The sequence below is a fragment of the Mauremys mutica genome, chromosome 8 (genome assembly GCF_020497125.1).
Source record: "Mauremys mutica isolate MM-2020 ecotype Southern chromosome 8, ASM2049712v1, whole genome shotgun sequence".
In the NCBI taxonomy this organism is placed as follows: domain Eukaryota; kingdom Metazoa; phylum Chordata; order Testudines; family Geoemydidae; genus Mauremys; species Mauremys mutica.
In genome coordinates this window covers 105,303,631-105,331,415 of record NC_059079.1, presented here as the reverse complement: position 1 = coordinate 105,331,415, position 27,785 = coordinate 105,303,631, and the positions used below count along the sequence as shown (strand labels likewise).

Here is a 27,785-nt window from a genome sequence, read left to right as displayed (position 1 = left end):
TGATATTTTCTTATTACCGATCCCTTTCCTAGTGGTTCCTAACATTGTTCACTTTTCTGACTGCCACTGCATGTTGAGCAGATGTTTTCAGAGAACTGGCCACAAGAACAGACAACATCGTCCAAGCACTCAGAAAGCCTCATGTTCTATCCCGTTAGGCATCCCAAAGGATGGACTAAGCCATCAAACTGATCCAAACTGGAATGTTTTTACTAACAGTTTTTAATATTTGTTTGGCGGCAGAACATAGGCGCTGCAAGGGGCATGAGGGCCCCACTGTCCTGTGCACTACACAAACCTAGGCATAGACACAGTGCCTGCCTCCAGAGAACTGGCAAACTCATTGCAACACTGCAGGCGATGGCTCAGCTGAAAATGGGCATCCCTGGGAATCCTCTAACAGCTCCATTTTCCTCTGATTGCTCTGGTCTTATGGTTTGAATTTAGGCTGTGGACTCAGAATACATTTTGGGAGGAAGCAGGGGAGAGGGAGAGTTAGGACAGCCCACCCGAGAGAAAGTGAAGCAGAGCAAGAGACAGAATTGGAAAACATAGAGGAGGAGGAGGAGAGAGGGAGACAGAAACCCTGCCCAGTGCACTGAACGGTTTCCTCTTGCCTGGTTCTAAAACGTTCAGATTCCTTCAGACCTTCAGAGAGCCTGAAGTTTTCTCATCTCTACTGCCCTGTCTGCGAGGTATGGCACAAACCCCTTCTCCCTGTCCTTTCTCTATTTCAATTATTTCTCATCACTTCATTATTGCTAATCTGATCAGTTCCTGCAAAGCATCTAATACAGGAATCTGAACTGTTAGCGGTACAGAAAGTTCTGCCCCTTATTCCTAGATAGAGGGGGCATGCTTGGTTCTGTTGATAAACCAATGCTTTATCTATCTATCTATCTATCTATCTATCTATCTATCTAAAACTCACTGAATTCTTTCTCCTCCAGAGCTGAAACCCTTTTTACCTTTCAGTTGCAGATTAACAGTGTTAACTGTTATGTGATCAGAAATACTGTATATGAGTTTGCAGTCTTTTCTGAGCTGGTTCAGTTTATCCTTGTTCCTTTCTTTTGTTTTTCAGTTGCTATAAATAGATATCTGTTTGTTTATTTATTTATTTAGAGAGAGGTGAATTACCAGCTTGCAGGCATGTCACATTTATTGCACTGAGAGTCAGATTTAGTTATAAATCAGCGCCAATTAATTAAGTCCTGGGGCGGCATACTGTCATTTGATACCTTGGTGTCCCATGCATTTGGAAAAACAAAGTTTTGCAGATTTTGTTCTCCTGAACTCTTTTTACCACATTCACTTCTTTTTTCTTTTTCCTTCAAAGAAAGATATTCTATTCCTTCTTTTTCTTCCAAGCAGCTTTTGAAATTATGTCAGGTTCTTCCTATCCCTCTAATAGTTTTGTTTAATTCTAGCTAAATTGTAAAGGACAGGGATCACAGGAGAGAAAACAGAATTTGGGTGTTTTTTGTTTTTTTAAAAAGCCCAGTTGAGAGGCATTAAAAATAAGGATCAGACACTCCCGTTATTTATGTTTGTTCAAAAGAACAAACCACTTGTTTCCTTTAAAGGCAGCAGCTGCCTCAGCAGTCCAACTGCCTCCCCCACAACCCAGAAGAAAAACTTTGTTTCAGAAGCATGGACACATTATTACCGCAAAGAAAAGAAAATTCAGCTGGATGGTGACTAAATTCCCATTCAGACTGAAGGGCAGGATCTTCTAGTGAATTTGAATTTGAGTATTTTGGCTTTATTATCAAGTTAAAACACCCGGAAAAAAACCCAAACAAACCTAAAGGAACAGACTGAAAACTGCAACAGATTGTTCTCCTGGAAGGGTGGAAGAGATGGGGGAGAATAGCTTTAAATGGAAGTAAATGGCTGCAGTGTTCTGTGAAACAGTTAAATCAAAGCATTGTCTGCCACATAGGCAGAGGCAGGAGATGGGGTGGGGGTGGGGGTGGGGGTGGGGGGGGAGGAAGGAGAGAAAGAGGAGGACCAACTTTTCAAACTTTTTTGCAAGCCCCACCTCCTGCAGAACCTCTCCTCTGGCATGACTCACCCCCACTGGAATGCTGGCTCCCATGGAAACCCTTGCAGGGTCCTCTGCTGGAGCCAGGATGTAGAGCCTTTATCGCTCAGACAAGCTGCTGAAGGCAGGGAGGGGATGTTCAGAGGGATCTTGGGGGAATGTTCTTCTGAGCCTTTGCAACCTGTCTAGAAGTGGGGTGACCAAAATCGGAACAGTCCCAATTTTGGGGTCTTTTTCTTATATAGGCTCCTATTACCCCCCCCCACCCCCAACCCCCCATCCCGATTTTTCACATTTGCTGTCTGGTCACCCTATCTGGAAGCAGCAAAGTCCAAGGGGTGTCTCTGTGCAGCATCCAAAAGGCTTTAATAGGCCATCTCTTCATCTCTCCCCTTCCTCCTTTCTAGTCTTCGCCTGCAAGCGTGTGCAAGCTGGTTCATTCTAACGCCTAAGGAGGCAACAGGACCTGGGTATTTTTGGAATAGGCACTGAAATCTCCTTATTCTGAAGTGAATGACACCACCAGCCTAGTAATGCTGCATTTGGTCTGAATGAGGACAGGAGTCTGGCCCAAGCAAATGAGAGTATTTTCTGCCTCATCGGGGGACTGTGTCCCAGGCAGAGGGCAGTAATTCAATGGGAAGGATTCAACATTACTTTGTTTCCTTATATCGGGTAGCTTAGTCCAAGAAATGGATCAGAAAATAGAGCCCAGGTCTGCCCCCTTACTCACGCTGGGTCGTGCCCAGCTCCACAGGGAGTCCTGCTGAAATGACCAGTGGAGGAAAGTACTGCTCATGGTGAGTAGGGGGTGGAGGAACCCAGCCCATAGAAATGTGTTAGCGCTAAATATTTGCAATTCAACAGGATGACTCTCTTCTCCCTTTGAAGTCGCCTCCGCCTCTCCCAAGCTAAACCCATCCATCTGGCCCTAGGAGTGTCAGAGCTTGATAGACGGATCGCATCTACCTCCTGAAGCAACCGAGTCAGAGAGGTTGCTCACAGAGGGCTCGATCCTGCATGATGTTGTGAGCCTCCTGAGAGCACTCTACAGTCCGACTGCCAAGGTCCATGGAAAGTCCTCTCTGACCCAGGCTGCTTTCAAACCCTCTCTTCAATCGTGCTTCAAGAGAAATTAACAAGTCACTGTTACGTGTGGCAGTGACACAGCTGGCTCAATTACCAGAGCCATGGCTAAACTGAGTGGCTATTAATTCCACCTGACTGATAGCCTAGGCCTGGTCTACACCGTTTTGGGATCAATTTAACTATTCCCACAAGGGGGTGCGATTTTCTACTGAACTGGTTAAATCAGCACAACCTCTCATGTGGACAAAGTTACATCAGGATAAAGGTGCTTATTCTGTTCCACCTTATTCCTGTAAGGAAAGAGGAATAAGCTATGCCTTTTAAAGCACCATTATCCCAGTATTCCAGCATCCACACCCGAGGGTTTGTACCGCTTTAACTATTCTGGTATCCCTATAGCAGAACAATTTTTTTGTTTATGGACAAGCCATTCGTCAGCCTTAATCTGAGGACGTAGCTGCCGCCTTTCCCCCTGGCTCTAAGTGTAGCGCAGGGGTGAGTGTGCTGGTAAGTTGACGTGAGTTTCTGCAGGTGTTGGGAACCATCCCGGCTTCCATCCAACCCCAATTTCCTCCTGCTTCTCTCTCGAGATTTGGTGCTGACAGCCCCAAGTGGAACAGCTGGGCTGGCTGGCGTAGGTGGCATGAGATATGAACAGGGACCTGATCAAAACTACTTGCAAACCAGCGACAGTCTAACCCTGGTTTTATCCCAGAACCGATCTGTTAAATCAAATTGAAAAGAGCCTTGTTTGCATGGCTCAGGCTCTGCTACCACAGTGGGTTCACAGTGCTCCCATTATGTTTATGTAAAGGTTGTTTTCCTCCTGTATCTTGACGTGCTTGGTAGATGTCTATACTTCAATATACTGGCCTTTTTTCACTGGTATCTTCATCCCCTTTTATTTGATCTGAGGAGCTGCAATTTATTATAGACACTGCAGAGCCTCTGATCACTAACAAATACTAATGCAATATTAGTAACACACAATCAATGATATCTTGCACCTTTCATATGCTGACCCTAAAGAGCTTGAGAAAGGGAGGTGAGTATTATTATCACCATTTTACAGAGAGGAAACTGAGGCAGGGAGCGGCTAACATGATTTTGCCCAAAATCACAAAGCTAATCTGCCGCAGAGTCAGAAAGGAAACCCATGTCACCTGACTAACCTAGCCTTCTCTGACCACTAGACCACACTCTCTCCTCTCAGCCACAACAGCAGTATATGCTATAATAGCGATAGGTTTGCCTAGACTCCTGAAGGACATCACTAGCAGAGAATGGAGATATATATCTTTACATTCATCTGTTTCTTAGCTGTTTCAGCAGATGGAATTGAACTGCAGTTACTTCTAAAATGTATTGATCATCCAGTTTGCAAAAAATGGTACCATCAAACCATACATTAACCAACAACCTCCCTAGTCCCTAGCAGCTCACCTGGGATCCTGAGCTATGAGCTGGAGACCTGCCCACAGATGGCAATGCTGTTCTTGTAACCCCAGCCTGCACTCAGACTGTTCTGTGTTATGTGAGTGGAGTGTGTGTGTGTGAGGGGGGTTGCCCCAGGTCAAGGAACCCAGCCAGATGATCAATTCCAGACTCACCGAATGCCAGCTCCAGCTCCCACTGAGCTCTATGCCAAAACTCCCATGGACTGTCCATGGAGCAGGGGCAGGCACTGAGAGATTTTATTCAAAGCACTAAACTGATGCATCACATAGAGGAACTGATTCAGGCTGGAGGAGGGTTGGGATTTTCTGGCCAGTCTGCATATCTTGAACTGGACTCCAGGGGGAGTCCTGTCATAGGCTGAGCAGCACCATTCTCCTCCACCCACCCAGAACTAAACGTGGCATCCTATGGGACTTATGTAACTTTGGCCTAGGCAGGGCGTCTGCCACATGGACTACGTCATAGCTTCCAAATGGCTCCCCTCTGGAAAAGCTGCCCAGCTGTCCCGCCCCCAGATGTTCCTTCTCGTCCTCCAGGGGAACGTCCAGAGAGAGGGGCAAGAGATACTTGGGTTCTATCTCCTCAGGGTCACTTGCTTCTGAAGAGAACTCAGTGCAAAATGAGTTTGTCCGAAAACAATGAAACAGTATAAAATCAATGCAGTGTAGAATCTACCCCGTATTTCAGGATGTAATGGGGGAGGGAGAGGGGGAAGCTTTTTGATTATTTTAAAATCAACAAACCAAAGAAACTAAAACATAACATAGAACTGAAAAACTGAGCAGCTTCAAAGCGGTAAAGGAGTTGCCGTTTTGAGCCTAATTTGAAGTGATATGTGGATTTATTTTTGTTCCTGACCATGAGACTCTACCCTTCCATCACCAAACCTCTTTTGCTGGCCCAGTGCCTGCAGATGTCCGAGGCCTCCAGTTTGAGGGTCTGTTAGACAGAACAGATGATAAAGAGCCTGGCAACTTCTTTGCTAGCCTCTGTTATGAGCTAACAAAAACACACCAACAAGGTAGAGGCCAGCCTCCGAAGAGTTCCCACATCTGGTGGTGAATTCTGTGACCTCACACCAAGACAACGTTGCCCTTAGTGGAAGCCTTGTCCCTCTAAACTCTTGTGCTCTTCCAACTTTATTTGCAGTATGCATAGATTTCAAACAGTGGCGAAAGAAAGGTGATTGGTTCAGGAGAGAGCTAAGCTAATGATGATCGTATCTTTACATGGTGACTCCTATCCAAATGGCTTTCTCAAAGGGTTTAAGTGGGACCCAGGTGTTGTTTAGGCCTTGTGTTAGAGAGGGGTAAATTTGACCCAAGGTGTTTTATATGTTTAACAACCTGATTTTATGCATTGTATCTATTGGAATCACTCTGCCAACCAGCAAAGTGCAGCCACCTCAGGAGTGAAACGTGGCAGCTGTGATTCAGGTTAGGAAAGATGAGGACACAAGCTCATGGCTAGTCCTGATGAGTTATGTTAAAGGTTTGGTTGAGCGGATACAGAGTAGTCAGCATTGCCTGAGTTTAGCAGAGCAAGTCCTGATCCCCTTATGTTCCTAAAGTAACATTCCCAGGGAGGAATATAGGACTGTCTTTTTAGATGAACAAGTGGGATCTATGCCTAGTTCCTCATTAGTGTAAGGTATCTGAGGGTAGGAGCTAGGGCTCATACTCAGGGTTTAACAGTGATGATATTTCACTAGCAAAATCCTGGTTTATGCACAGCTCTTGCTGGTAAAATAAAACCCTCACAATAAAAAAAAATCCGGCATCAATAGCACAAGTGTATTATCCTTTATATTATGATAACTGAGATCAAGGACCCCATTTCACTAGGCATTGTGTAGACACAGAATAAAACAGTCTGCCCCACAGAGGGTAGGGTGGGAGGGGAAACCGAGGCACAGAGTGGTGAATTGACTTGCCCAAGGTCACACAGTAGGTTAATGGCAGGGCTAGGAATAGCAGGCAGGTCTCTTGGATCCCAGTCCAGTGTCCTAGCCCCTAGACCACATTGCCTTTCTGTAAATAAAGAAAGGGAAGTATCTGGAATGTGCAGCCCTGTGGGGCCAGGACTGTGGCAGATGGATGGCGAAATTCAAGCATGAAGGAGAATGAAGTCTAGGGAGCAGTAGCAGCAGCAAAGAGGGGTGGTGAGGGTCAGGAGACCGGCAGGATCTGTTAGAGATGAGGATGAGGGGAGGTGTTAGTCCTGGGGAGGCCAAATGGGCCCAGCTGAGCAGAGAAAGAGTGAAACCAGGCCAAGGGGGGAGACAATACGGGGCTGCCACAAGATGATAATGCAGAGCGCCTAGACATTGTAGTAATAGCCACTTGAGAAAGGCAGACAGGCAAACGACAGACATTTCTGATCCCCAACACGAAGGCAGCAGTATATTCGTGGACAAACTGAAAGACAATGGGACAGATTCTGCCTCTTCCCTGGTTCCCCCAAACCTTTCTGCCGCCTTGTGGAGTAGAGGGGATTTGAACTGCAGGGGAGTTCCCCCCCCCAGCACAGGGGCAGCCTAAGGCCAACAGAGCTGCTGTGCAGCTCCCATCGGGGCATGGCCAGGGACGAGAGGAAGTGTGCCATGGAAAGTGGGGGGAGCATGTCCAGAGCTTGGCTATTCTGAGCTGCAGAGCAGATTATAGGCCACCATGCACGGCAGCTGCTGTGAATTAGAATCGCCCTGGCTGATCCAGGAGCAGCCCAGCCCGAGGGAGGTGCAAACGTAGCCATTGGCCATCATTGCCCCTCTCTTCTCCCTCTGCCATGCCCGGACTGCACCTCCTGAGAGTCAGAGCACGGACTCAGGCTCCTGGAATCTCAGCTGTGCTGGGTTTGAACCCAGCGCAACATGGCCCCATTCTCGGTTCACCACCGTAATAAACACCATAAACAGTAACAACAAAATGCAGGTTTGTGACAAGATTCAGGGGATAAATTCATCCAGGGGCTCCTGCCATTTTTAGCTTTGGCTGCCCCAACATCTGGTCAATTAGCCAGTCGGGCTTGTTTATACCCAGACTTCAGCAACATTAGGGGCATCGCCAGTAAATCGAGGAACGTGATCATTCCCCTCTATTCGACATTGGTGAGGCCTCATCTGGAGTACTGTGTCCAGTTTGGGGCCCCACACTACAAGAAGGATGTAGAAAAATTGGAAAAAGTCCAGCAGAAGGCAACAAAAATGATTAGGGGGCTGGAGCACATGACTTATGAGGAGAGGCTGAGGGAACCTGGATTGTTTAGTCTGCAGAAGAGAAGAATGAGGGGGGATTTGATAGCTGCTTTCAACTACCTGAAAGGGGGTTCCAAAGAGGATGGATCTAGACTGTTCTTAGTGGTACCAGATGACAGAACAAGGAGTAATGGTCTCAAGTTACAGTGGGGGAGGTTTAGGTTGGATATTAGGAAAAACTTTTTCCCTAGGAGGGTGGTGAAGCACTGGAATGGGTTACCTGTGTGTGTGTGGGGGGGAATCTCCTTCCTTAAAGCCTAGCTTGACAAAGCCCTGGCTGGGATGATTTAGTTGGGGATTGGTCCTGCTTTGAGCAGAGGGTTGGACTAGATGACGTCCTGAGGTCCCTTCCAATCCTGATAGTCTATGATTCTATGATGACATTCAAATGTAGCCTAACTGGTTCAGTAGGAATGGTGCCAGCTGTTCTGGATGAGCAACTCAGCAAGTCATGACCATGGCTGCCAGGAAGCCGGCCTTGTTCATGAGCAACAGAGGCCTGGTGATTCTGGGTAAGTGCTGTGTGTGGCTCAGCCACTGAAATTCACAGGAGGTGATACCATCTTCTTCCCAGACCCACCTGGAGTTCAGCAGCAATGCTGGGAGGAGAGGAGGGGTCCTGGTTGTTGGTGTTTTCCCCTGAAACACTGTCAGAGAGAGAATACTAGGCTAGACAGACCATTGGTCTGACCCAGGCTGTTCCTATGTGTGATGCTGTTTGATCAGCTTCATTTTCTTCGTTTGTTCCTTGTGGGCTGGGCGGGAACGGAGCCTTCGAAACGCTAGATCTCCGCAGCAGCCCTGTTTTATCCCCTCCAAAGTATCCCTGTGCTACATCCCTTCACCTCTGCCTCTAATGCCCGGTCCTAAGGGCTGAGGAGAGCAAAGTGCAAGTGCAGAGCTCAGAAATGCCAATTCCAAATACTTCAGAGAGGTGAATGCTGAGCACTGTGAGGCTCTCTCTCCCTCTGCTGCTTCAAGGCACTTCCAACCAGGGCTGGCTCAGAGCAAGGGATTCCTGTCAGGTCTCCCATGGTAGCCCAGGTCACTGAGCTCCTGGGATGCCCCACAGGCTTTTTCAGAAGATCCTTTCTCATCTCATGAGGGCTTTCAAGTCATCCTCACCTTGACCTGTCCTCAGAGTCTGGTCACAGTCTCAGCATCCCCATCCGCTGAAACCCAGTGCGGAATTTACTGGAGACAGGAACATGCATTGGACGTGGCGGGATGAATAGACAGCCTGAGAGCCTACAAAGAAGATTGTGCTGCTCCTTTCCTCTCCATGGTAGGTAGAGAAACTGGGAAAGTATCCTCCATGACTCACTGTGGTGGAAAACCTTGTAGTGCAGAGCCACTGAACTGCTGCCGAGGGGCTATATTACCACATAAGAATGGCCATATTCAGACCAAAGGTCCATCTAGCCCAGTATCCTGTCTTCTGACAGTGATCAAGGCCAGGTGCTTCAGAGGGAATGAACAGAACAGGGAATCATCAAGTGATCCATCCCACTCATCATTTAGGAAGGGCCCTTCATCACATTGCAAAGGAGCTCGGGTCTTCCAGACCCTGAAAAGTCCTCAGGGCAAAGTCTCACTGCAGCTCCTCTCGAAGGCTGGGGGTTTATGTGAGTTTATTTTAATTTTGTTTTTTAAATAAACTTGTTTTCCTGCCTCTGGTGCGAGACATCTATGCCGTGCTTGTTTGCCTGGAGAATTTATTCAAGTTCCCCCTTCCTCCAAACACAACAGTGGGACCTCAGAGCGTCTCCTGGCTTCTAGTGAGCATCTGATTCAGAGACCTCAGCTCAGCACAATCCCCTGTTGTTGTCCGGGTTTAGAGATGGGGACACGATCTACATGCGATCCAGGTTGGTTTGGGGGCTGCACTTTTTTAACACAAGCCCATTCTCCCCATTCAACTCCCCCTTCCTCTTTGCTGAGCACGGTGAAGTTTCCATGCCTGAGACAGAAATGAAGCAAAAGGCAACTTCCAAGCCAAACAGCCCCTGTTAGGAGACACACAAGAAAAGCCCTCACAAGCCAGGGGACGGTGGCGATGGAGGAAACAGCCAGAATCGGCTGTACTTTTCCACCCAAAATGCCCATCAAAAGGGGAAGAACTAGTGACCTCAGCTTCAGGTCTTGGCAGCGACGGGGAGAGCTTTCAGCAGCCTCCAGAGCAAATAAAGGAGAGAGGAAGGGACTTGGTGTACAGAACAGGAGGATGGGGGTGGAGGGAGGACCCTGTACGCACTAAGCAGCAGCCAAGCCACAGGAAATAGATTCCCCCCACCGCCTGCTTCTCAGCACAAGAGCCTCGGATACCGAAATGTCAGCTGCTGTGCTATATCCATTGGCTACTGTGCAGTGTACCTTCCAGACCCACCGAAATCCATGTTACCACCGCGCTCTTGTATCCCCGGTGGGGAGTATACACATACCTCTGTCACGTCTGTGTAAAATATGTAACGGTCTGTAAATTGTGAAATATTACACGGTCAGCCAGTCTTCTCACTTACGCTACAGGCCTGCATGCTATTTTAAATAGATTTCAATATACCTGTAGCTAAAACGTCCTGCATTTTAAAGAGCATGAAAACAGGCCGGTCTGTGGATAGGTGAGATATCATTTTGTGCATTGGAAATTTATAGGACATTCTTCTTCGGCCAATGGAATAGTGAAGTGATCCCGGCTGGAGTAACGCATTGGTGAATTAAATAGTCGTGCAGCTACATTTAACTAAGCAGTGAGCCATAGCAGAGAGTGCCTTTCAGGGCAACGAAGGCACAGCTCAGTGTAATTCTGTGAGCTCCCATCTCCTCTTTTTTAGGAAAGGCAGATGCTCCAACTTTGTTTTAGGCAAGAAAAGAGCAATAGACTCTATCTGAGTTAAGCCAGCCTTGCTTAGAGGGGTCTTCGGCCGTTAGCTTTTTGGCAGGGCAGGGCTATGCAGGAGCCATCATCCCCGAGCTGCTAAAAGACAGACAGACATTGAGAAGGACTCTTGATTGTCCCCTCCTAAAACACAGGACTTGTTCGCCTCTCACTTACCCTGGGGATTAGCTCCAGTTACAGCCACTGATGGCCACTGGTTCAGACACACCATTCCAGCCCCCCCATGTAAACAAGCTCCCTTTAGCCGGGGTTTGCATTGGTGCAGTGTATCCCTGTTGCAGGCAGGGTTAGGTTGCAGCAGTGCAAATGGGGGTTTCTAGCGGATTTGCCGAAGTGATGGTGGGCACCAATGTAGACAAGGGCTGAGAACCAGCTTGGGCGCTTTTATTCTGGCTAATTCTCTGCCCGTTACTGGGGGGAGCTCTCTTTCAGAGCGTCACAGCCTCGACGTGTGACAGCAGAGACAGGTGGATGGGAAGCCAGGAGGAAAGCGATTTGGAGGGCGCGGGACAAACACTGGGTTTTTTGCTTTCACGAGAGGGAGGTGGCGACAGGAACTTCCGCTCGCACTGTTGCTCCGTCCCACCACCAAACGCGAGGACTCTGCCTGCATATTAAGCACCCAGCCTCTCCTTTCCACTCTTTCCTTTCAGCACTCAGAGGGGTTTGATCCCTCCACACAGGAAGCAGGGGGGTGAAACAAGGATCGATTGATTTCACCAGCTGCCACTCCTGCTTTGGATGGATTTAAAACAAGACTCACTGCAGCTGGCACTAACTGGCCTCCTATTGGCAGGCCCTGCGGAGAAGCCAAGCACTGAACGGGCCTGAGACCCTGATCTCCCCTCTCAGACCTAGGGAGGAGGGTCAGGATTCTGCCTCCTACTCCTGCCCCTGTGCTCGGTCCGTTCCAGCTGTGGATAGGGGCAGCAAAGCGCCTGCAAGCAGTCTGGGGAGACGTCCCCCAGCGCAAGCATTGCGTAGGGTCGCCATGGGCAGCCCCGCATTGTCCCCAGTGCAAGCCCCAGTGAAGAAATGGGCTGGGAGCGGCAGGGTGAGCGGAGGAGGGGGCAGGGCCATAGCATGGAGCACTGTGGACATTCTGGGTGGCATGAAGGCCCATTGGCAGTCCAGGCTGCTCCAACTTACACCACTCTGGTCCCTGGAGCAGCCCAGCATCTGCAGGGTGCAAAGCTGGTGTCAAGCCCCCCCGGCGCGGGACACAACACAGAGTCCTCTCGAAGTCTCACGGAGTCAGTTTTGAGGCCCTGGGCAGGGCAGCGTGGGGGGAGGGGGTAGCCTGCCCTGCTGCAGTCCCTGCTCTAACAGTCTGAGGATCAGTCTCCTGGTTTCCCTCGGTTTGTTTGTCTAAGGCCTGGGACACGTACTCAGCAGGGTGAGGCCAGGCGGGCTGCAGGCCTCAATGTAACAGCAGAAGATAAAGAGTTGAGAGCGGTAACAAAGATCTCAGCCCTCTGGGAATGCAGGGCCTGGCAGCCATGCTCGGCAAACACCAAGGCTCTGTGTACAACAAGAAAATGATCTGGGCGATGCCCCAGCCCAGGGTCTTTTCAAACAGGGTGGCGATGGTTTGGCTGCTAATGCAGACAGGGCCAGAGCAGAGAATGCCCTGCCATTGTCCTCAGCTGCTGAATTCCAGCCCCGCTCTGGGCTCAGCTTCTCCTGTCCATAGTGCAGAGGACTTTCACAGACAGGATATTGGAGTCCCTGCATTTTTGGCAGTCAGTTCATTCTGGGAGTCAGCTTGTGCTGGTGCATGGAGCGCAGAAAGTGCCTCGGGAGCCCACCGAGGGGGCTAAGGGCTTGTCTATACGGGGGGAAAAGCCTGCAGTAGCTGGTGCGCACGCGCTAATCCAGACTGACTCCTTGTGGGACACTCCTCCGGTGCACTACGAGCTCCTTTGTGCGCATTAGCTTAGTGCGCTTTGGAAGTGTAGTAAGCTAACCCACCTGAGGGGGCTCTAGTGTGCAGGGAGAGCGCCTATCCTGGGAGTACAGTGCAACTAGCGCGCTTCAAATTCACCCTCACTGTGTAGACAAGCCCTGGGAGTGAGCAATGGTGGGTCCCTGGAAAATAACGGGGAGCCTTCATGAACTTATCTGAGATACACGCACAAAGACTGAGTCCCAGGCTGACGTCCCCTGAGCCCTCTTGGAAGAGAGACGCAGATACGGTAAGTCCTCCAATATCTTTTATAGGAGAAAGGGTGGACATCGGTTTGCCTACATTGAATCATGCAGGCAGTCAAGATTGATTCGTTTGACTTTTAAGATAAAGGGCACTACTGCAATCTTGAAGGTAGACATCTTCGGGGTAGGTTTGAGGCCTAATGACTTGTAGAGAGAGAAGAACGTAGAGAATTCTGGGACTTCCTGAAACTTCTAAAACTTCTGGAAAAGTTTTATAGGGTTCACAACAGGCTAGAGCTTCATTCTGGAGTGTTCTCTTTCTCCCTCTCTCATTCTGTCGCACTCTGACTTATTCTTCCTCCTTTGTTCCCCAATTTCTCTTCTCTGAATGGAACAATATATGATGCTGTGTGAAGTTTTATATGCTATACCTAGAGCTGGTCTAATCTTTTTCAGTGAAAAACAACTTTTTGCCCAAAATAAATATTTGCTGAAGATTTTCATTCTGATTGCAATTTTCTGATGTTTCAAGGAAAAAAATAGAAACCAAAAACCCAACCACATTTTTTCCATAAAAATTTCAATGTTCAAAAACCATTTTTTTCCCCACTGAAGACAGTTTTCTATTTCAATTTTTCAGCCAAAAGCCAACATTTTTTTTGCAGTAATATTTAAAAAAAAAATTGTTTCCCCATGAATGTGATTGGCCATTGTATAATTGTAAAGTGCTTTGAGATCCATGGACGAAAAACACTGCAGACATGAAATCATGGTTATTAGCAGGACTCCTAGTTCACGAAGGCCTTTTCCACCTTCCATCCAAGCTCTCTCCAGACCCAGCCTGGGGAATCAGTGACCCAGATGCCCTCATGCAGTGAATTCTGCAGGTGATAAAGCTTCACTCTGTAATACTAACGTCCAACCCTTGTTCTTTTTCTTTCCCATTTGTCCAGGCTTCATTGAAAGATGCGGGCCTGGATGTTCTTCCTTATCTGCCTAGCTGGCAAGGCGCTGGCAGCACCTGTAAGTATTGTGCCTGATCCTCATCCTACCAGCTTCCCTTCCCAGAATGGGCCGTTCCTGCACAGGGGCTCTCACTGGGGGCACTGCCACCGGTAGAAGGTTGTTAACTTACACCTCCCCATTAAAAGCCAAGGCACATCCTGTATTGGGTGGGTTTTTTTATAGAGCTCCCTCTTCTGTCTCCTGCATCGTGGCACTGAATGGACCCTCACTGCAGTTGCCCCACTGTGACTCCCTTTTCCACAGCTGGTGGAGCTAATGTGAACCTCACGGCCTATTTTTCCATAGGTTTGAGATCCTAACTGATCTTCAACCATCACCCACATCCTTGCAGTGCGATGGTCACCGCCCGATCTTTATCTACTGCTTCCTGTGAAATGCTTTCCTGGCTCCCTCTATACCCTTGCACAGGGGAGGAAGCCATGGAGCCATTTTGCTGGAGGTTTAGAATGAAGCCATGAACCAAAGCCAGTGAGAGGACAGACCAGAATCCCTCGGGAATGGCGCACTTACTGATTATGTGCCTTCTAAGCCCCTGCACAAACTCACGCCCCAGAGCCAGAAGATTTCACAGGGGGTGCAGCCCAAATCAGGGCCTAGGCCAAAAAGTAGGAATGCACGGACATTAACCCCTTTGATTCTGGATGAAATAACCAGGTATAGCTGGGAAGGGAGAGAAAATGCTCCTCCTGGATAACCAGAAATGGCTATGGGCCATCTGACATCTGGTGAAGGGGTTAAGGGACCAGAAGACCGACGCGCGTTCCATCAGGATCTGCTCCGAACAGTACCACTTTGGATCCCAGGAGCCACACGGGAGGGAGGGCACCTGAAATTCCAGCACAGTCGGACTGTGAGTCAAAGGAGCTGGAACGTCCTCAGCCAGGCATAACTCCTAAGACATTAGTTCAGATTCAGTAACCCAGTCCACTGGGGCATCTAGCCCCAGCTGTGCTCCAAGAGTGGCCCTTGGAGAAACCTGTTGCCCCTTGTGAAGTCAGAGGTAGGGCAGATTTTAAGAAGGTCTCCACTAGTAAAGCAAAGATCCAAGAGAAGCTGCCCAGGGAGGTGCCCCTCTCTCTTCCCCACGCTGGGAGGCACGAATGTTATTAGCCTATTGGCCTGCAAGCGCAGGCTCTCCACGAACTGGCACTCTGCCACTGGGTGGGGGGAGTGCATGTGGTGAGGCATTGCCAGCAGGGAGCTGCTGCCAGAGCGCTGAGTGAGAGGAAGCTGAGATTGCAAGCTCTGTGGGGCAGGGACCCTCTTTCTGGTCATCTGTGCAGTGCCTAGCACAATGGGATCCTGCTCTGTGACCAGGGCTCTTATTGCAATGCAAGGAATTAATACATAGTTACAGTAATTAATAATTGTGTGGGAGGGGACTCGGCCTCACTGACGCCGCCAAATGCCTCTTCCCAGGCAGGGACCCTTTGGGATGAGTATCCTTGTTCTGCATTGGAGAGTGGGGCTGGAGCTGCGTGGAGGGCAGCAGAGGGGGGAGGCTTTTCTTCAAACCAAACTCTTATCTGGCACAGCTCTGACACAGACCCCCACTCATCCTCTGCCGACTGGGCACGACGTGCCCCTGCCAGACTACACACGACATTTGTATTACACTAACCAAGAGCGCAAGAATTCCTGCAGCTCAGCGAGGAGTGAGAAACGGCTGCCCCCCATGTCAACGACGCGGGAATGGCTGCCTCTCTCCATCAAGAGAGGTGCCACTTGGCTCTGGTGACGCTGTGCATTGACGACGCAAACGAGGGCCGGGCACAGCTCTGAGTACCAAACATCTGCCCTCTCTGCATACAGGCAGAGCGTGTAGAAGTGCAAAAGTGCAGGGAACAGAGACAAAAGGTATCACCGTTTCATAGCTTCCCCAGCTGGCAGGGCTCCCCTTCCTGAGGATGCTGACCGGTCTGCACGAGGATCTGGGTTTGGCTGTGCAAAGGGGGCCGTGGGGCAGGAGATGTGAGATGTAGGGGAGGTCACGTTTCTGACAGCACTTTCCCCCTTCTTCCTCCTTTCCAGCAGGAAGCCCTGCCGGACGAGATTGAAGTAGTGGAGGATCCTACAACCATGGTATGAAATGACACAGCATTGCCTCTCTCTTGTACACCTCTCCGCCCCCTTTCCTCCTGTCCCAGCACCACTGCTCCCACTCCCATAGGGTCTTCACTGGACATACATACACTTGACCCAGAAGGTCACGTCTTCTCAGGGCCCATTTTGGATTGGCTGGGCTGCAAGGGCAAAGTCGTCCAACCCCCTGAATGCAGGAAATGGGTCCTTTCCACGCTGGCCTCTGCTGAGAGCTGGTGACTACCCTGGCTTATAAATTCCAGACCTGGCACAAGACATGAGGTCACCGACCTTTCAGCTCTCTTTTGCTTTGCTTGTGCAGGGCACTGGCTCTGCCTCTCTTGTGCTGTGATATGCCATGAGAGGAAACCACCCTGAGAGTCTATTGTTGGGTTTGTGGCGTATGAGCAGCACATGAAGAGTTCCCCCAGTTGCTCCTAGACTCAGAGACTTTAAGGCCAGAATTGACTATCATGATCATCTAGTCTGATCTCCTGCATATTGCAGACCACAGAACCCCACCCACCCGCTCCTCTCACAGACCCCTAACCTCTGGCTGAGTTACTGACGTGCTCAAAGCATGGTTTAAAGCAGGGGTGGGCTCCGGGGTGGGGCCAGAGTTCAGGGTGCAGAAGGGGCTCTGGGCTGCGACAGAGGGGTGGGGTGCAGAGGGGGTGCAGGCTCCGGCTGGGGATGAAGGGTTTGGGGTGTAGGAGGGTACTTTGGGCTGGGACCAAGGGGTTCAGAGGGCGGGAGGGGGATCAGGGCTGGGGCAGGGGGTTGAGGCATGGGGAGAGGCTCAGGGGGTGCTGGCTCTGAGCAGTGCTTACCTCAAGCAGCTCCCAGAAGCAGCAGCATATCCCTTCTCTGGCTTCTGTGTGGAGGCGCAGCCAGGCAGCTCTGCTCGCTGCCCCGTCCCCAGGCACCGCCCCTGCAGCTCCCATTGGCCAGGAACCAATGGCCAATGGGAGCTTTGGGGGCGGCACTTGGGGAGAGGGCAGCATGCAGAGTGCAGCCCCTTGGCTGCCCCTATGTGTAGGAGCCGGAGGGGAGCAATGTTGCTGCTTCCAGGAGCCACATGGAGCGGCCCCCGACCCTGCTCCCCAGCTGGAGTGCCAGAGCAGGGCAAGCCCCAGACCCAGCTCCCCAGCGGGAGCTCGAGGACTAGATTAAAATGGCTGGTGGGCTGGATCCAGCCCACGGGCCGTAGTTTGCCCACTGGCGATCATAAGCACATAAGAACGGCCGTACTGGGTCAGACCAAAGGTCCATCTAGCCCAGTATCCTGTCTGCCGACAGCGGCCAATGCCAGGTGCCCCAGAGGGAGTGAATCTAACAGGCAATGATCAAGTGATCTCTCTCCTGCCATCCATCTCCACCCTCTGACAAACAGAGGCTAGGGACACCATTCCTTACCCATCCTGGCTAATAGCCATTAATGGACTTAACCTCCATGAATTTATCCAGTTCTCTTTTAAACCCGTTATAGTCCTAGCCTTCACAACCTCCTCAGGCAAGGAGTTCCACAAGTTGACTGTGCGCTGTGTGAAGAAGAACTGCCTTTTATTTGTTTTAAACCTGCTGCCCATTCATTTCATTTGGTGGCACCTAGTTCTTGTATTATGGGAACAAATAAATAACTTTTCCTTATTCACTTTCTCCACATCGCTCATGATTTTATAGACCTCTATCATATCCCCCCGTAGTCTCCTCTTTCAGATAGACCCTGAGCACGTGGGCAAGACCCAGCCGCCAGACACCTGGGAAAGAATTCTCTGTAGTCACTCAGAGCCCTCCCCATCTAGTGTCCCATCCCCAGCCGTAAATCATCTGTCCAGGCTTCGGCCTTGGTGTGGAACCCCTCCCACCCTCTGTCAGTGGGACCTGCTAAATGGCACGTGGTCCGATTTCCCAGTGAGCTCAGCACCCAGAACTGCAAATCTGGTCACTCCCTGAGTTTTCGTGCTAATTCTGGCCATAGTGACCATGCGCTGTATCCCATTGGCCAATCACAATACAGCTACGGCTGAGCTGATCTCCTGTCTTCCAGGAGCCTGTCGGAGTCAATCCCGTCCAGGTGGAGGTGGGGGAGTTCGAGGAGCCCACCGAGGATGTGGAGGAGATCGTCGCTGAGAGTAAGTGACTCCCCGCCTGCCCACTCCCCACCCTGCTCTGCAGCATCCCAGCCCAGGGATCAGAGACATCTGCCCCTTCCTCCTGATGGGGGATTGGGCTCAGATCCAGCTTTGCTTTCCCGCCCTCTTTCAGATCCCTGCCAGAACCATCACTGCAAGCACGGCAAAATCTGTGAGGTGGACGACAACAACACCCCTATGTGTGTGTGCCAAGACCCCTCCACCTGCCCACCCAGCGTTGGCCTGTTCGAGAAGGTGAGCAGAGAAATGAAGCGCTATTAAGGAGGACAAGGGTGGGGGAAGCCGAGCTGCTGCCATGGTGACCAGTCCGCGGCCCTGAATGGCTTAGGAGACTGAGCATAGGAAATGGAGTTGTCCCCCTGGGTCCCAGGTTTGAATCTGGCCCCGGTCAGTAATCCCCAGTCTGGTGGCCCATCTGAAATAAGTTCGTTGCCTCACTCTCGTTCCTGTAGGGAAGTCGTCAGAGCAAGAGTTTGCCAGGCTGACTCGCCGGGAGCCTCTCTAATGTTCTGTTCCCCTTCCCCACAGGTGTGTGGCACTGACAACAAGACCTATGACTCCTCCTGCCACTTCTTTGCCACCAAGTGCACCCTGGAGGGCACCAAGAAGGGACACAAGCTCCACCTGGACTACATCGGGCCCTGCAAATGTGAGTTTGCACCGGCAAGGAGGCAAACCGGCCCCCGCATAGCTCCTACCAGGTGTCTACGACACATCTACCCGCTGCTCAGCAACCAGTTATCTCCACTGTCTGGCTTGCAACCCTGCAGCTCGTCCATGGTGCTGGAGTATAGGCTCCCGGTGTCAGGCACACACAGGCCAGGGATCAGCTGCCGCCTTCTAATCAAATCCTGAAAGGGCAAAGGGGCTGCAGGAAAGACCCTTCCCCGTCCCACCACTAGAACCCATGAGCTGGGAGAGGAGGTAACCATTTAAGGGGAGGGGTCCCGCCGTCAGGGCTGATGGGGGCCAATCATCTGTTCGTGCCAGGGGTTCCTGATCCTGCCTTTTAATGAGATAGCACAGGCCCTGTCCCCTAGGGCCCTGATGGGGCTTGCCCCACTGAATGGGCTGCGGTCAGGAAGCTCTCCCCAGTTCTCAGTGTAAAAGCAGACAGGGGAACGTACGTTCCTGCAGCGTTTCCTGATGCTAAATGGGTACCCGCGTCCAGCTCCACCACCCTGACAGCCTAGCCATCAGCACCTTCTCTGCCCAGTACTGTCTGGCTGCTCCTGCAGGAGAGTTAAGGAGAGCGTGCTGGGACCCTCAGCCCCCCCGGGTACCCGCCCTGGACCCAGGTAGGATTCCGCCAGCCTGTGGCCCCATGGCGCAGCACCAGCCAGGCTGGGGATGTGACCAGGACTCTGCTACTCATTTCTGAAGCAGCAATAAGTGTCGTTGGACTGGGCCCCCTGCCTCTGCCCAGCACAGGTACAAGAGCTTGAGCTGGCGCCAGTGTTCCTCCCAGGGAAACGGCCAGAATTTGGCCTTAAGGGTGGTGCTTTTTCCTACGGCTGATCTATCCTTGGAAAGGCCACTGGGATCAATCATGGGCAGCACCGTGTCTCCCCAGCCTCTGATCTCAGAAGCCCGTGCAACAGGCGCTGACAACAGCGCGACGTGCCCTGCAGGCTGGTGCTCTCCATTTGGTCCCACCCACTGTCCAAGCCTGGCCCGTGACCGGCCCACGTACCCAGACCCCACCACCAGTGCAGCCAGCCCTAGGGACTATGTAATGCAAAGGGAAGGCAGCCTGCAGACTCACTGGAGCTGCCAGGGCAGAGGGAATTGCAATCACTAGACAAGCCCCACTGCTAAGCGTTTTGCTGGCTCAGCACTTCTGGAACACGGGCGGCCTGACAGGAGCAGATTGTTTCATCCTGGAATGCCCATTTCAGATGCAAAGCCAGGATCTGTCCAGACCTGCCCTGCCCACCTCTCCCGAGCAACCCCCTGCATAATAGCCTTATTGTGGTCAGGGTGTCTCAGCGCTAGACAGCAAATAGCAGAGCACAGGAGGCCGCTCAGGAGTATGATTCAGCAGAGAACTCCAGGTGACAATGAGGCCTCTGTATTTTATCCAGTGCTTCTCTCTTAAGCCGTGTGCTGCTGGATTTCTTGCAGCTGGTGTTATTCAGGGGGCAGGGGTGGGAAGGCTTGTAGACAGCTGCTCATCACACACTGCTCCATACAGAGACCCTTCACGTACAGGCCTGTATCGGAAAGCACCTTGATTTGCATTTGCTGGGGTTTCTAGGAGCAGCACCAGCCACCTGCTGATAGTGGGAGTTTCAAAGTGAGGATCTGGTGCCCAGAGAACCAGCAGCCCACATGGGCTGCGTGTAGGGACCTGCCGTTTTGCACAGGAGCCAGGTGCTAAACTCACGGGCATTTAAGGACACTGGAAACCACCTAGGGCCATTGACACCTGATGGAGGGATGCTGAATCTCTTTAGCAACAAACCCAGATGTCAGATGATCAATCCTCTACATTTATCTGCATGTTCTTTAGCCATAAGGGACCACTGCAGGAGAATGGAATCTGTACGCCGTCAGATTTTCATCTGCTCCTGCTGCTCATTCCCTACTCGATCATCCTTAATCCTCTGTGGGCGACAGAATAAATTCCACAGCAATCAGTTGGCAGGGAACAGACCAAGGGTTTGGACTGCGGGTGCGAAATAAGTGGCAGGAGCTGGCAGACCCCTCAAGCAGGAGAAGACATTCAGGAAGACATCCCTGGTAGCAGGGGGCTGATCAAGAAGAACTGTAGAATTGTTTTTAAATATAAAGAGTTTTCCTACCACCTCTCCCATTCCTCCCCGGCCCAGGTGTCTGCAGCTTGCCAATAAATCGGTGGTTTGCTCTTTCCAAAACAAGCTTGGTCAACACAGCGGCTGGCATGTTTTGCTTCCCTCAGTGTCCTTGTCCCCTGCAGGCAGCAGACTCCCTCACAGCATCTCATAGTAGCGGCAGTAGAAAGCTCCAGTGAATAAACCAAAGCCCCAGGCAACTTTTCTGGTGGCAGGATGGGAAGCAAGGGGGGAAGGGATGGGGTTTAGCTGCAAACAGAATGCAGGCTCACGCTAGCTTGACCGTGGGAGGCACAGAGCCACCAGGTTTATGGATTCCTAAGTTAAGGCCAGAGGGGACTGCTATGGGCATCTAGTCTGACCTCCTGCAATAGGATTTTCCCCTGGTGGTTTTTGCACAGAGCCCAGAGATTCGTGGTGGAATTAGAGGAGACTTCCCCTTCTGCCCCCACGGCTGGATCATTCATGGGCTCAATGGAAGGTTTGGTCCCAGCAGCCCCGAGGGAGGTGGGATGTGCCCAAGACAGCGGTGCTGCTCCAGGGGGAAGAAATTCAACCACGAACCCAGCAGCAAAACACCCGGGTCCATAAACTGTAACAGGCCGCAGCAAACAGCAGAGCCGAGGTGAAGCCCCTCCCAGCGGCTCACGGGCAGAGGAGGCGACGTTTTGTCTTGAATGGGCGTCCTGCTCCAAGAGGCAGGGTGGGAGCAGCTCTGCTCCGTGCACCGATGCCGACCGCAGCCGAGGGAAGGTGACGGTCCCACTCGGGAAGCTGGGCAGGGCTCCACAGGGGAGAGGCCCGGGCCGGGCACCGCGCTGATGGCTCTGTGCTTGGGTTCCAGACATTCCTCCCTGCCTGGACACAGAGCTGACCGAGTTCCCCCTGCGCATGCGCGACTGGCTCAAGAACGTGCTGGTCACCCTGTATGAGCGGGACGAGGACAACAACCTGCTGACGGAGAAGCAGAAGCTCAAGGTGAGTGGACATGTGGGGAGCCCGCCCCGGTGCCCGCGGTGACCCAATCCCGTGTGCCCTGGTGCCTGCAGGGAGCCCCGCTCTGCGCACACACAGCCCAGGTCTGCACACGCTAGTGTCAAGGTGGATTCCAGCCAGCACACGCTGGTGAACCCCTGAATCCCAGCTTAACTGCAGGCTGGTGGATGCACACAAAGCCCACCCTAGTGAGCAATTCAAAACCCCTCCCACCCATTCACACACGCACTAGTAATTCTCTTGCTCGTTAGCACTCCGTCTTCCTAGAGCAACCCCCTGCCCGGCCAGCCTCTTTGTCCCCCTCTGACAGTGACCACCCCCCCAGCGGCTCTGTCCAGGAGGCAGGCTCCCAGCCGCAGCCACCAGGCAGCTTCACAAGGTCTCTGCTTTAACAGGTGAAGAAGATCCATGAGAACGAGAAGCGCCTGGAAGCCGGCGAGCACACGGTGGAGCTGCTGGCCCGGGACTTCGAGAAGAACTACAACATGTACATCTTCCCCGTGCACTGGCAATTCGGCCAGCTGGACCAGCATCCCATTGATGGGTACGGAACTCCCCTCCCAGCCGGGGCCAGGGGTCAATTCCCTGGCCTTTCTCTGCCGGCTTGCTGGGCTCGCACCCAGATCAGGTCACAAGTGCAATGAGTTTCTCGGTTTTATCCCAGCCCCTGAGCGTCTGTGCACATCCCAGACCCACGGCACATGGGTGCAGGTGTTTTGTGCTCCAGAGGAGCCCAGGAGTGGGAAGGACAGGGGTAGGTTAGGGTTGCAGTGAAGTAGCCAAGCCGGGCCATGGGGCTCAGGACTGGCCTGGTTGAGGTATTCAAGGCTCAATTAGCAGAGCTTTGCCGGGGAGAGGCCTGGCTCAGATCCAGATGGCGATGGATCACAGCTCGGGCAGGCTAGCAGGAAGGAACGGGCTGTGCAAGGAAAAGGATGCCAAGCCCTGCTGTGAAGATGAGGATGACAAGGCTCTATAAATACATGGAGCAGAGGGGGAGCTTTGTTAGCCAGTATTAACCCTCTGAGCTCCTTGCTCCATGTCTGCCTTTACTGTGCCCCGGCATGCTGGGCTGTGACAGGAGAAACACCCGTGTCTCTGAGTTGCTGTCGGGACAGCGCTGGACGGCTCAGGTGGCCAGCGAGTGCTCGAGGGAACCAGGTCCCCGAACACCGGCTGGGCGGGTTCCAAGGGGAGGCATTGCTCTTAGCCAGACCCCAAGGAGGAGACGGGGAGTGAGCCGCATGAGCCACTGCCCAGCGCAGACTGACGCCAATGGAAGGACTCTCGTGAACTCCATTGGGCCCTGGAGCGGGTCCAGAGGGCGTTCTCGGGTGGGAGGACATGAAGAGGAGCCCAGGGGAGGACAGGGAATGTGGGAAGAGGGAGAAGCAGTCTGAGCAGAGACAGCAGCCCCGTGGGATGCCCCTGTGAAGACTGCTCGCCCCCTTCCACTCACCCCTCCCCAGCAGTCCCACTGTGCCAGCAGCCACACACAGGGACGGGCGGGGGGGGCAGCGACGCTCCCCACCCCATCAGCAGAGAGAGGCCGTGGTGCATTGTTGGGGGGAATCTGGGCTGGGCTCAGACCATCTCGGCTCTCCTGGCAGGTACCTGTCCCACACCGAGCTGGCCCCACTCCGAGCGCCTCTCATCCCCATGGAGCACTGCACCACCCGCTTCTTCGAAGAGTGCGACCTGGACAACGACAAGTACATCGCCCTGGAGGAATGGGGCAGCTGCTTCGGCATCAAGGAGAGTAAGTAGCGGCTAGCTGGGGACAGCAGAGGAAGGGGCGGGCAGGACGCAGGGAAGAGTGGGACCGGTCCGAAGACAGCTCGCTGCGATCCCAGCTGGCCAAGGGCTAAAGAGGAAGCAGCAGCAAAGGCAGGGGGAGATTTGTGCACCATTAACTAAGTCTGGTGAGGGGCGTCCTTTCCCTGTCTGCCCGGAAAGCGGCGGGCACCCTTTGGGCACTAAATAAATAACAGCAGGCATAGAATGAATGCCTCTGCTTGTCAAAAAACACTCTCTACACAGGGTGACCTCTGCCCCGGCTGCAAACAGGGCTGGGTATCCTAGGAGCTTAGGCAATGGGGACAGGAAAAAAAAAATCTATTGGTTCCTCCGTGGTGGGATTTTCAAAAGGGCTCAGCGTTGGCCCAGCTCTGCCTCTTCTGGAGTCAGTGTCAGGGCTTTTGTCTAGACGCGGCCCCGCCGTTTGGACGACAGGGGAGGGAACCGCAGCCCACAGTAGTGCGCTGCATCGTAACTGCCCCGTGTGAACGCTGCGGATGTGAACTGAGGGATCTAGTTCGTATTACCGCTCGTCCTATTTAATAAGGACGGCGTGTCTCTCCTGAACCGCGCAGGATTCATTAGGCTGATGATGCCCGGCACAATGAACTCCCATGGCTTCAATGTAAGCTTTAAAGGGAGTGGGGTAATTCGTTCCTAACCGAGGCCTTGTTTATTATGATTTAACATTTCTACTGTGGTAGCACCTCAAGGCCGAGCCCAGTTGTGCAAGGTGCTGTACAAATACATAGCAAATAACAGGCCCCAAAGAATGCGTGTGCGAGTGAAGACTATCAGATTAGGTGGCAGTGCTTCGGAGGCAACAAACACGACCGTTGCTATTTCAGAGAGCGCCTGAGTGACCACCCCTTAACCTTGCCTAGAGGTCATTATTGCTGAGTGACTATCTGCCTGTGGGAGTCATTGCTTTGCTTAGCCCACACCCAACAGATCACTGCCTCCCCCACAAAAACAAACGGGTGTGGAATGACTCTCCCAATTGGGTCATCTGCAGTGGAGTCAGAACCTGGGAATCCCTGGGAACCTGGGGGTCTCAAAGGAGGGGGCTTCTACCACAGGAGCTAAAGGACCCATCCTGGGAACTCACAGCACAGGACTCACAGCTCCGGAGGAGAAGGATGCTAAAGTGGCTTTACATTAAGCATGGGCTATATCAGAGGTGGGCAAACTACGGCCCACGGGCCACATCCGGCCCACGGGGCCCTTCTGCCCAGCCCCTGAGCTCCTGACCTGGGACGCTAGCCCCCAGTCCCCCCTCTCCCCCCGCTATCCCCCCTCCTCCTCAGCCTCAGCTCGCCCCGCTGCCGGTGCAATGCTCTGGGCGGCGGGGCTGCGAGCTCCTGGTGCTCTGGGTGGCGCAGCTGTAGTAGGGTGACCAGACAGCAAGTGTGAAAAATCGGGCCGGGGGTAGGGGGTAATAGGAGCCTATATAAGAAAAAGACCCAGAAATCGGGACTGTCCCTATAAAATCAGGACATCTGGTCACTCTAGGCTGTAGCATCGCCAGCCACCGGTGCTCCAGGCAGCGCAGTCAGGGGGCAGGGGGCAGGGAGCTTGGATGGGGCAGGAGTCCCGGGGGGGCCATCAGGGGGTGAGAAGCAGAAGGGGGTCAGATAGGGAGCGGGGGCCAGGCCACACCTGGCTGTTTGGGGAGGCACAGCCTCCCCTAACCGGCCCTCCATACAATTTTGGAAACCGGATGCAGCCCTCAGGCCAAAAAGTTTGCCCACCCCTGTGCTATCTGTGATCCCTCCCCCAACACGCCCCTTCCATGACCAGCTCTGCCCCCCGTCACACCTGTGCCAGAGCTTGCAAAGGGGATCTGGCACAATGCCTGTGCTGGGGGACTCTTCCTCCTCCTGCCTTCCCAGCCGCTTTATCCAACATGAAAGGAGTCAGAAGCGGGGTGAGTCTGGTAGCTTGAAGGCAGTAGCAGTCATTAACGTCTCTGTGCGATGTAACCACTAGAGGGGGACAAAGACCCACACGGCATTAGCCTGGGTTACATATAGCACAGTCTGAATGTTAGTGAAGACTTGCGTTAACGTCTTCTCTCTTTCCTTTTGCAGAGGACATTGACAAGGACCTCGTGATCTAAGCCAGCAGCTTCCTTCTCTGTTGCCTCCTCTTTTTTTTACCTCCTGTTTCCTTTTATTTTAAAACCTTTTTTGTTTTGTTTTTTCCCCTGGGGACAAGGTGCTAATATAGATCTAAACGTATATTAACGGTGCTAAAAGAGACAACAACTTATTGTTAGTAGCCTAATGAATACCACTAGAATACTCTGCTCACTCATCCATTTCGGTGTATTCTTCTCTGCTCTCTGATTCGACAACAACATTACAATAACCAACCCTGTTCCTGTGCTAAATAGCTACTCCCTCTTCTTATCCGCTCTTGATTTTTTTTTCAAACTCCTTACTAACATGTTCTTCAGATCTTTCAATGTAGAGCAAAGCCATCCCAGAGGATTAACTCCCTGATTTTCAGACAGCAAGTGAGGGAAGATGTATCCAGAGGACGTTAGAAGATTGGGCTTTCCAAAGTTTAGCGGAGCAATTGGTGGTGAAAGTTTGGGGTGCTGGATTTTAGTTCCTGTTAGGGAGGATGGAGAAGGGAGTGGGATAGACACTGAAGATCCAGAATGGCAAAATTTAAATTCCCAGGGCTTGAATTTATGAATAATTGGGCATAAATAGTTTTTTAAAAACGCACAAATTAAAAACAACCCATCATGTAAAATCCCCTCTAAAAATAAAGGTTTGAAAATGCTACATGCTTTATTATTACTCAGTGATTGTATTGTTCTTGTGTTTTCCATGCTTTAAAGTTAGCTTTTGGTGCTGACGTGTTTGGTGGTGGTATTTTTATTTGATCTTGCTGTTGTGATTCCGCTGGAGCCAAGACATTACACGTCCCCCTATGTCACTTCCCATCACTGCCTCTGGCACTCTTAAATTCCAGCCCTGCTCCACCAGGGAAGCTCTGTTTGATGTGGAGGTGACGCTCCTGCTCAGAAAGAGGCATGTGACATAGACAAGCGCCTGGTTGCTTTTTTTTTTGAAGCTGTTGTGGTGTTTTGATTTTGTTTTGTTTTAGTTGGGGTTTTTTATGGAGCAGGTCCCAGACAGACTCACAGGAGATGGTTAGATCTCGCAGGCTGAGAACTCTTTTTACCTCTGAATGTTCCCCGGTGCCTTTTATTATTAAATTCTTGCCACAGTGTGAGCAATCTGACGAGTCTCTCGTAATAAAAGATAATTATTTGAAACCGTGACACTAAACGACCTGACACTGTTTCCGGTCTCCCTGTCTGTTTCTTGTCATCCTCATTTGGAGGTCAAAGCTGAGTGCCCAGGTCAACATGCCAGGTGCCATTTGAAAGCTAATTCCCCCATGAAATGCAGTCACAAACCTTGGACCTTAACATTCCCGCTGCACTATGAATCTCATTGAATAACACTATGTTCCTGGAACAAAGAAACCATTTCCCTACAGAATAGGTAGAATTTTAAAGAGCCCTGACTGTGGGTCACACCTTTGGCTGGGCCCTAATCGCAGTGCAATGAGTCAATGGGTCTCCTCACCTGCTTAAAGCATTTTGCTGAATCAGAGCCCGAGTGCTCGGCATGTGCCAGAATCAGTCCCCTTCCCTGTGTGATTTGGGCATTCTGAATGCATGAACATCTAAGGTGGGCTTCCCTGGCCTCTTGAGCGTTGGAAAGTTGTGTTGCTCTTTGTTATTCAAAGGTTATTTGCCGTAGATTTGGAATCAGGTCTCAGTTTAGACATCTGTGACCCGATGTCACAAAGTATTAATGATCTCCATTAGTACTACTGCTCCCCAGGGGTTCGCGACGACTGAGCTCTATTAGAGTACCGCGATCACCAGAGTGTTATCTCCAGAGAGAGATTAATGTTGACATTTGTTAGGATTCTATGAAGGAACACGGATCAACCCAGTTAACAGAATTAATTACCGATAATTTCTCAATTGTAA

General features: G+C 51.6%; 1 protein-coding gene across 2 annotated transcripts; it reads left to right on the top strand.

Moving 5' to 3' along the window:
* Positions 1 to 529: 529 nt before the first annotated feature.
* On the top strand, positions 530 to 27,062 carry SPARC (secreted protein acidic and cysteine rich). 2 transcript variants are annotated; one of them, XM_045026912.1, is made up of 10 exons: positions 530 to 695; positions 13,848 to 13,917; positions 15,955 to 16,002; positions 18,053 to 18,137; positions 18,271 to 18,392; positions 18,687 to 18,807; positions 21,816 to 21,949; positions 22,363 to 22,511; positions 23,578 to 23,726; positions 25,855 to 27,062. In XM_045026912.1, the coding sequence occupies exons 2-10, from the start codon at positions 13,861 to 13,863 to the stop codon at positions 25,881 to 25,883; spliced, it is 894 nt and encodes a 297-aa protein (XP_044882847.1). In that variant the 5' UTR covers positions 530 to 695; positions 13,848 to 13,860; the 3' UTR covers positions 25,884 to 27,062. The 2 variants fall into 2 exon arrangements, with proteins under 2 accessions (XP_044882847.1, XP_044882846.1); XM_045026911.1 differs by having other exon boundaries at positions 531 to 695; positions 15,952 to 16,002.
* The last annotated feature ends 723 nt before the right edge of the window (positions 27,063 to 27,785 follow it).

Coding starts and splice junctions, on each gene's coding strand:
- SPARC (XM_045026911.1), top strand. CDS start 13,861: ATGCGGGCCTGGATGTTCTTCCTTATCTGCCTAGCTGGCAAGGCGCTG. Junction 16,003..18,052: donor TGGAGGATCCTACAACCATG/GTATGAAATGAC, acceptor CCTGTCTTCCAG/GAGCCTGTCGGAGTCAATCC. Junction 21,950..22,362: donor CGGAGAAGCAGAAGCTCAAG/GTGAGTGGACAT, acceptor CTGCTTTAACAG/GTGAAGAAGATCCATGAGAA.